This window comes from Rhinopithecus bieti, unplaced genomic scaffold, assembly GCF_001698545.2.
Source record: "Rhinopithecus bieti isolate Rb0 unplaced genomic scaffold, ASM169854v2 scaffold_8601, whole genome shotgun sequence".
NCBI lineage: Eukaryota > Metazoa > Chordata > Mammalia > Primates > Cercopithecidae > Rhinopithecus > Rhinopithecus bieti.
The window spans coordinates 965,157-974,993 of record NW_016806193.1 but is presented as its reverse complement, the minus strand read 5'-3'; the positions used below and the strand labels follow the sequence as shown (position 1 = coordinate 974,993).

The window sequence follows — 9,837 nt, the reverse complement described above, 5'->3', positions numbered from 1 at the left end:
TTTTTTTTTTTTTTTTTTTTTTTTTTTGAGACAGTCTTCCTGTCACCCAGGCTGGAGTGCAGTGACACAGTCTTGGCTCACTGCAATCCCCACCTTGCAGGCTCAAGTGATTCTCATGCCTCAGCCCCCCAAGTAGCTGGAATTACAGGTGCATGCCACCACGCCCAGCTAATTTTAGTATTTTTAGTAGAGATGGGGTTTTACCATGTAGGGTAGGCTGGTCTTGAATTCCTGACCTCTAATGATCCACCCGCCTCGGCCTCCCAAAGTGCTGGGATTACAGGCGTGAGCCACCAGACCCTGCCCAGATTTTTTTTTTTTTTTAAGTAAAATCTATCACATACATTTTAAAGTTTGATTCAACTAGTAGCCATATTTGCTTTAATTGTATTGGCTAATACAGGATAAACATATTTTCATGTGTTCATTGAATATAAAACATAGGTAAACTTGACTAAGGTTTTATGTTTCCTTCTCAATTACAGATGATGAAAAACTCTCAGAGGTAGAAGAAGCTCAGGAAGCAAGCATGGAAACAGATCCTAAGCCATAGACAGGCTAATCGCCCACCACTCCCAGGAATATTGAAATAGCTACGTGACCATAATGTGTTTAAAATGTGATGTGCTCTTGAGATATTTAAAGTTTTGGCAGTAAAATACTCTGTTTTTAAATATGAATGTGTATTTCATTCATATTTCCTCACACAAAGGAAAATGACTTCAGTATAGATTTGTTTTATTAAAATGCATTTTTTTATTCTTAAGTGGTAGGAAGCAACATCCAAAAATGCTTAATAAAATGGTTTTAAGCTGGATATGTTTGTGCTCATTAATATTCTAGATAGTTTTTAACTGGTAACATTGATTGGCTTACAAAATAAGTTGAAAATTGTTAGAAGTTGGCATTTCTAGGATGTACATGGGAAAATGGGCCAATTTCTGGAAATGGTTACACTTCTGAAAACGGAGTCTGTGAAGAGGCTTTAGGAGGGCCATGAATCTGTGAAATTACATGCAAAATGTTTGTGGTGTATGCTTATTGTGTAGAGGGGTTCCAGGCTGTTAAAAGTCACTGGTATGAGAGGTAATTATAAGATGCAAAGTAAAATAATGCGCATTACTTTCTATATCTCTCCTTAATATGTGAGGAATATAATTCTCAAATGTTTTGTTGATCTCTTTTCTCTACTGTTTTGTTCTTTAGGAATCATTTTCAGTAGAAAAAAATGTATTGATAAAGTGAAGAGTTGTTTGAAGTAAATAGTTTGTTAAGATTGTCTTGCATAGGCCAGGCGCGGTGGCTCACGCCTATAATCCCAGCACTTTGGAAGGCCAAGACAGGCAGATCACCTGAGGTCAGGAGTTCGAGACCAGCCTGACCAACATGAAGAAACTCCGTCTCTACTAAAACAAATACAAAATTAGCCGGGTATGGTAGTACATGCCTATAATCCCAGCTACTCAGGAGGCTGAGGAAGGAGAATCATTTGAACCCAGGAGGCAAAGGTTGCGGTAAGCCAAGATCACGCCATTGCACTCCAGCCTGGACAACAACAGTGAAACTCCATCTAGAAAAAAAAAAAAGATTGTCTTGCATAAAGAATTTATAATCTTTTTAAAAATTAAGCTAAGGCTGAATCACTTGTAATTTTCTTAAGTATTTCATTACATGTGTAATACTTGTTCAACTCCATCCTTATCCATTTATTTTAGTTAAGAAACATGACACTTTGCATGAATCATACCTTAATGATGTTACATTTTTGTAATTTTAATAATTTTTATCTTAAAAGTGAAAGTTTAAAATTAGCTCAGTTGTAGTCATATTAAAAGTGTCATAATACCTATAAATACTTCCTCTAATTTCATCTGGCAAGTCATGGGAGAAATTTCTTTGCAGAATTGCTATGCTGTGACACATGTTTCTATTTTCCGTTATTAGTAAGAATTATGAAACAAAAATTTGCCTATATTGACTCAGAATTAAAAATCCATTTTTTTTTTTTTCCTTTTCGGAGACAGGGTGTTCTCCTGTCATCCAGGCTGGAGTACAGTGGCTTGATCACAGCTCACTGTAGCCTTGACCTCCCAGGCTTAAGCAATTCTATGTCAGCCTCCCGAGTAGCTGGGACTACAGGCAACACATCACCATACCCAGCTAATTTTTAAAAGTTTTTTGTAGTAACAGATTCTCACTATACTGCCCAAGCTGGTCTCAAACTCCTGGGTTCATGTGATCCACCCACCTCAGCCTCCCAAAGTGCTGGGAGTATAGGCGTGAGCCACTGTGCCCCAGACAAATACCAGTTTTTCAAAAAAGATATTTATTTTTTAAAGGACTATTGGGTAGAATTTTTTTTAAATGCTGCCTCCCCATCCTCACCCCCGTTGATTAATTCACTAGAGAGATTTTTTCAGGATTAAGTACCAAAAGATAAGAGTCTCTTGGAAGATAACTTTTATTTATTTATTTATTTTTGAGATGGAGTCTTGCGCTGTCGCCCAGGCTGGAGTGCAATGGTGCGATCTCGGCTCACTGCAGCCTCTGCCTCCCAGGTTCAAGCAATTCTCCTGCCTCAGTCTCCCAAGTAGCTGGGATTATAGGCGCCTGCCACCACACCTGGCTAATTTTTGTATTTTTAGTAGAAATGGTGTTTCACCATGTTGGCCAGGCTGGTTTTGAACTCCAGACCTCAAGGGATCCGCCTGCCTCAGCCTCCCAAAGTGCTGAGATTATAGGCGTGAGCCACCACGTCCAGCCTAGGGAAGATAACTTTTAAAGAATCAGGAACAAAGTCAGAAGCAGCAACAGCAGGTACATGGGAAACACACATTTTTAAATTTATACTTCCTCATGGTTCTCTTGGATATCCTCTGGAACTGTTTAGAAGACTGAAGAATTTCATCCCCCAGAAACTCACACCGTTGAAGCTCAGCATGTCTTTGGGCCAATAGCTTCATGGATTTATCAGTCACTGTTTCTATGAGGTCATCCACCTATGACAGATAAATACCAAGAAATGAAGCCATGTGTTGGAAAGCCTTGTCAAAATCAAACGGATAGTTGCTTTTCCCAAGAGGAGCGTTCTGGAACTGGTGGACATTTTGCAAGTCTTAAAATATTATTCTAATTCAAGTCATAGCAAATGGAGCTTGAAAGCATACATTTACCACCCAGTGATAAAGACGATCTCAGTTCTTCTGAAAAGAAACCTATGTATATGTCTTCACTTTAATTGAGTTCATTTAATATTTATCAGGTACACAGCATTATCCTAGGTGTCCTTAGCAATCCTTTAGCCACTTTCAGAATGCCCCCCTACTAACATTATTTCTTAATGCTAATCATTAATTTCATCCCACACCCATGCTGTCTAGCAGGGCTGTGCATTTGGTTAAGCCTGGTTCTCTGATGCTTCTGAGACTCAAAAGTTAAAAGCCTTTGTCCACTACCTGCATTTGAAGCTTTCCTACTGTCAAATCTGATTTTCGAAGGATGTTTTTCATGCCATGCTTCTTTTTTTTAAGTGCTGGAAAATGTGGTCTCTTTTTTGGTGAATATGGCCCCTATGGTAAAAATGCAAAACATCAGATTAGGAACTACCAACCTTATTTTTGTGATGGTGCTTAAACAAGAGTTCTCACCTTCGGGACATTCTCTTATAAACTGAACATTTGCCACATAACAATATTGGGTTGGAGGCTGTATTCATATTATTCTCCACACCTAAGTATCTTATTTGTGCCCAGAGCTCTCTTTGAAGAGATCTATAGGGTGCAGAGAAATGAGATTGTCTGACTCTGAAAGAATATACAGCATCAGGAAAAAAGCAGGTCTTCATAAGGGGAAGAAGAAGAAATTGCCTCTGCAGCTGCTGGGCACAGTGACAGTGTGGGGCCATTGTGGACCAGTGCCCCAGAAAGCTCATTATCAGTGAATCTAGTTGTTAATTTGGTCTCGTTTCTGCATGTTTCCTTATTTTCATGGCAGTCATATCTTCAAACATAAAAAGAAAGCTCTGGATTCTTTTCACCCCATGCTTGATACTTTTCCCATTATCCCTGGCTTACTGGTTACAAGTACCTGTCCTGATAGTGTTGCAATTGGAAATCATTCCCAGGTCATGGCTCCAAGCTAATATGCCATTGTTAGTCTTACTGAGTTTACTCTTCCTTCCCCTTGTGCTTAATAATTCGCATTAGGACTATTGTGAGACCTACACAAAGTAGGATATGGGACCAGATCTGGGTCCTACACTTTGCCTTTACAAATGGAATCTGCTGAACCACTGCTACCCTGCCAGCTTGCCCAGCTCAAACGTCACTTGCAGAATCTTCCCTGATCTATCTAAAGTAAGACTCCTCTTTTTTCTCTTTCATAAAACCCAGTACTTTTTCCTGTTAAGCACCTAGCATACTAGCATAGTTGGCAGTTACTACATTATGTCTGTGTTTATTGAATACAACTACGGTAAAATCTAGTGCCTAGGCAAGTTTTGTAAAGCAGGACTAGTTGGGGCTGGTATGGACTGAAGAGAACACACCTCCTGCAGTACCTTGGTGCAGCTCCTGCTTGTTGCCTTGAGGAATTGGCCTAGTATTTTCCAGTCTTTTTATTTTTCAAAAGAAAGTTGAAAACCCAGAATTTTATTTGAAATATCCTAATTTTTAAATGTGGACAATTAATTCAAATACATATATATATTTTAAGATGAGGTCTCACTCTGTTGCCTGGGCTGGAGAGCAGTGGCATGATCATGGCTCACTAAAGCCTGGACCTCTGTAAGGCTCCAGTGATCCTCCCACCTCAGCCTCCCAAGGAGCTGGGACTAAAAGTGTGCACCACCATGCCCAGTTAATTTTTATATTTTTTTGTAGAGATGGGGTTTTGCCATGTTGCCCAGGCTGGTATCGACCTCCCAAGCTCAAGTGATCCTCCCTCACCAGCCTTCAGAAGTGCCAGGATTATAGACATGAGCCACCACACCCAGCCAATTCAAATATATTTTTGAGAACATTCTGAAGGCTAAACAAACCATTTTTATAGGTAGTTGACAACCTCTGATCTAACACCATTTGATGGAAAGAAATTCTTAATCATAGCCAAATTGCCCCATCTTTATCTTTATGGTTAGTGTTACATGTGTCCTAAGAAGTCTTTTTCTATGCTGAAGTCATGAAGATATTCTTACTGTCCTCCAGGAGTTTTAAGGTCTCTGCCTTTTCCACTTAAATCTATAACTGAACAGAAATTAAATTTTGTATATGGTGTGAGACAGGGATCAATTTTCATTTTTTTCCTATATGAATGCCCACTTGTTCCAGCAACATTTGTTCAAAAGATTATCCTTACCCCACTGCTGTGTGGCGCTATGGTTTAATGTGTATCTCCTCTATTTGATTGTAAGTTCCACAGAAGCAAGACCATGTCCATTGGATCACCCTATACCCCCCGCCCCAAACCTACAAACTGCCTAAAACATAATATGGGCACACTAAATACGAACCTAGCACACAGAAGGCAAAAATTCAAAACTAATATCAGTGCACTCTGACAGTGGTGTTCCAGAGCAGTACTGTTCAGTGGAACTTTCTGTGAAGATGGAAATGTGCTCTATCTGTGCTGTATAGGACAGCCACTAACTAGGTGCGATTATTGGCCATTGAAACGTAGCTAGTGCAACTGGGGAACTGAACTTTTAATTTTATTTAATTTTAGTTAACATAGGTAGTGACATTCAGCTACTGACTAGCATATTTGGACAGTACAGTTAGTCTATAGCATAGCAGTTACTACTAAGGACTCTAGGGCCAGGTCTTCCTGGGTTTGAAACTTGGCTCTGTCACTTACATGGGCAAATTACTTAAACTCTCAGTACCATCCCTAGAATAAGGATAATATTGCTACCTACATTATAGGGCTGTTGTAAGCATTATCCGAGTTGATATTTTTAAAGCACTTAGAACAGAGTTTGGAACATAGCTTTAAGGTAAGTCTTATATCTAAAATAATAATAATAGTCCATGGTTCTATTTTTGAAAAATAGACTGGGCAATTTAGGATCAAACATACATGCATGGCCAGTCACAGTGGCTTACATCTGTAATTCCAGCACTTTGGGAGACCAAGGCAGGTGGGTCACTTGAGACCAGGAGTTTGAGACGAGCCTGGCCAACATGGCGAAACCCTATCTCTACTAAAACTACAAAAATTAGCCAGGCATGGTTGTGCACGCCTGTAGTCCCAGCTAGACAGGAGGCTGAGGTAAGAGAATCGCTTGAACCCAGGAGACAGAGGTTGCAGTGAGCCAAAACTGTGCCACTGCACTCCAGCCTGGGCGAGTGACAGAGTGAGACTCTGCCTCAAAACAAACAAACACACACAAAAACCCATGCATACCTAGGATAAGTAAAAGCATTGGTTTGGAGAGTCCTAGATCATCTACACTGCATTTTCTGTGTTGTACATATGGCTATTTACATTTTGATTTCAATGAAAATTAAGATTAAAAATTCAGTTCCTCAATTGCACTGACTACATTTCAAAGTCTCAAAGCCAGTTGTGGCTAACAGCTACTATATTGGACAATGTATACTTGCATCTTCACGGAAAGTTCCATTGGACAGTGCTGGTCTAATGAGTTCCACTCCACATAGTATGCACAGATAGGCCAGAATGCTAATATACTAACATTTGAAGAGTGAGAAAGTCAGTTACAAATATCCAAACTCCACTGTTGCCCAGATGTAGTAGAAGCTGAACAGTTTGAGCATAGAAGCAGAAGAATCTGACCCAGAGGGTACCCTAAATTCTTGGAGAGGAGACAGAAGCAGCAGATTTAAAGGGCTTATTGTGGAGGACTCATGGTAGGAGAGAACTTGGTTTTCGCAAAATCTGTAAACATTGAGTTATATGTAAGTCTTTAGAGGCAAATTTGTTTAGTGTTTTACCTTTTGCAGTCCTGAAGGAAGAGATGTCACAGATAACCTCTTGGTGGTTCTCCTGGCCCGAAGCAGTGTATTTCCCTGGGTTATCTCCTCTGTCTCTGCCTCTACAACATCAAGTTGTATAGTCGCTTAGAAAAAGGGGGAAAAAGGAATCTGTAAGGATCACAATGAGGAACACATTTTCCTATTAAAATACAGTATTCTTAGAAGACAGCATCACATGCTGCTTCAGTGGCTTTTTTTCTTTAGAGTTAAAAATAAAAACTGGATTTGCTCTTCCCAATCTTATATTTTCTCCTGCAAACATTTGCCTTTTGTTATGGTCATGACCTCAGTGGACACCAACCCAGTCTTTGACAATGTAGCCACCTCTCTCTCTCTTCGAGATTTAAGTTTTTCCCCTGAACCATTGTGGAATTAGAAAAGTAATCCTCTAATATGCAAGACCCTCCCTTGGGTATTCATTGTGGATTAAAGCAAATTTTCTATCTATTTTCAAGAAACGTGGCTCAAGACTCAGTCATTTACATATCATTGATTCATCTTTCCTATATCCAGGAGCCAGGGAACCTTGGATTCCTTAACATTTTAAAACATATCAATTCAGTGCTTAACTCAATAAATGTATTTATAAAGGAAACTTTAAAACACTACCATAAATTTAAGACTAGTATCATAAATAGGCATTAAAATTACTATGCTAAAAACAAAGCTATGTTATTTTTTGCAGAAGGCACTAAACTTAAGGTTACTCTCTTTTTCTTGTTCTTTTTTTTTTTCTTTTGAGACGGAGTCTCCTTCTGTCACCCAGGCTGGAGTGCGGTGGTGTGATCTCGGTTCACTGCAAGTTCCACCTCCTGGGTTCAAGCCATTCTCCTGCCTCAGCCTCCCAAGTAGCTGGGACTACAGGTACTCTCTTTTTCTTAAAAAAGGGGGTCACTAAATGAGACATTTTCCTTGATGACAGCATTGGGGAAAGGGTGTTTGCAATTTGCTGTGTGTTACACTGTTCCTTCATGCTGTGTGTACACCTAAAATATCTTGTTGCTTAAAGTCTATTGATAAGGACTTCTCTGGGAGCCTCAGAGAATACATTAGCCTACTTGACACCTCCACTTGGCTATTCAGCAGGGACCTCAAGTCAGCAAGTCTAGCCAGAACTCATGACTTATTTTTCAATCCAGGTCCATTGCTCCTTATCTTAGTGAATGATGCCTCCACCTTCAAAGCAAGTGGTCAATCCAGAAATTCTTCCCTCTCCTCCACCCTTCACTGTCCAAGTCTTCTGCAAATCTTATAACTTCTATCTATGCTTATTTCTCCCTTTATCTCCCCATTCCCACTGTCATGACTAATCCAAGCTAATGTCATTCCTTGCCTGAAAGAATGTACGGGTGCTTATTGTTCTTCCTGCATTTGCACTTACCCTCATCCAATCCAGTCTACACTATGCAGCCAAAGCTATCTTTTAAGAATGCAAATCAGATTATATAAATCCCCAGCTTGAAAGTATCCTATGGTTTCTTATCACCCTTAGAAGAAAGTTAAAAATTCTCAATGTGTCCTATGACAGACACCCTTACTACCTAATTCAACCAGCCTCTCCTTAGCTCTCTGTGTTCCAACCTCCGCTGGATTTCTTTCATTGCTAAATTGTGCCTGGTGATCTCTTGATACTGTGACTTGAACATGCTCTCCCTTATTCCTGGGAAACTATTCTCCCCCCTCCACCTTGTGTAAGCCATCCTTATGTCTTAGACATCCTTCAGATCTCAATTTAATTGTCCCTTCCTTGGGGAAGCCTTTCCTGAGACCCCTCCCCTAAAGTTAGAGCACCCATGATTTCTTTCAATAGTATCCTGTGCTCCTTTGGAACAAATGTAATTTTCTGCATGTTCGAAAGCCCCTCTATGCTATAACTCCATGAGGGAGGGACCATGGCTGTTTTATGTGCTACTCTATCCCAAATATTGTGGCTATCATATAATAAGTACTTAGCAGATATTTGTTAAATGGATAAAAACATGTTTTGAAGGTCAGCGGGGAAGAGCAACTGATTTTGGGCTACAACAAAGGGTATTAATGTTTGAGCTACATCCTAAAGGATGAGTATATTTTCTGGAGAAATCTTAGTTGATATTTGTTATTCCAACTAAGACAAAAATAAACCAGTGCACAGATTAAGAGTAGAAATTTGATCCTCTGTTTTCTGCTGGATTCTTCAATTCCAGCCCCAGCAATATAGAAGCATATCCTCTTTGTTATTTTCAACAGAAATATACAGCTCAATCCATACCAGGTAATTGCTAGATGCTTGGATGCTTGTATTAGTGACTGCTTTTTCCAGAACAGATAGTTTGTTTGAAATTAGTCGGCTGGAAACCACCAAGATTTTTTTTTTTTTTCCTGGAAAAAGCACACATCAGTTTTGTTGCCTGATCATGGTGTGTAAAATGTGAAGTTGTATGTATATTTACACACACTGTAAGGGCTGTGTGTTTCCTGATTCTGTGCTGTGAAGGACATTAAAAAGCTACAAAGGATATATAGAGCAGTGAAACTATTCTGTATGATACTGTAATGGTGGATGCATGTTATAACAGGGTGTGACATAAAAGTAGGTATTTGTCAAATCCCACAGAACTGCACAATATAAAGGGGGAACCCTAATGTAAACTATAACTTCAGTTAATAATAATAATATGTTAATATTGGTTCATCGATTGTAAATGTACCACACTAAGCCAAGATGTTAATAATAGGAGCTGTGGGGATCAGGGAAGGGAGGGTATACATGGGAACTCTACATTTTCTGTTTAATTTTTTTGTAAATATAAAAGTGCTATAAAATAGACTCTTTCTTTTTTTTTTTTTTTTTTTTTTTTTT

General features: G+C 39.3%; 2 protein-coding genes across 2 annotated transcripts in view; one reads left to right on the top strand and one right to left on the bottom strand.

Moving 5' to 3' along the window:
* The window catches only part of THOC7 (THO complex subunit 7), a 7,840-nt gene extending 7,023 nt beyond the window's left edge, over positions 1 to 817 (top strand). The window contains exon 6 of the mRNA XM_017875023.1: positions 486 to 817. Coding sequence (XP_017730512.1) covers positions 486 to 553 — 68 coding nt within the window. The 3' untranslated portion in view covers positions 554 to 817. The remainder of the gene's footprint in view (positions 1 to 485) is intronic.
* The window catches only part of CUNH3orf49 (chromosome unknown C3orf49 homolog), a 33,325-nt gene that overhangs the window by 15,636 nt on the left and 7,852 nt on the right, over positions 1 to 9,837 (bottom strand). The window contains exons 3-5 of the mRNA XM_017875012.1: positions 6,954 to 7,078; positions 3,456 to 3,569; positions 2,835 to 2,999 (exon numbers count right to left, since the gene is read on the bottom strand). Of these exons, the coding sequence (XP_017730501.1) occupies positions 2,835 to 2,999; positions 3,456 to 3,569; positions 6,954 to 7,078 (404 nt within the window). The remainder of the gene's footprint in view (positions 1 to 2,834; positions 3,000 to 3,455; positions 3,570 to 6,953; positions 7,079 to 9,837) is intronic.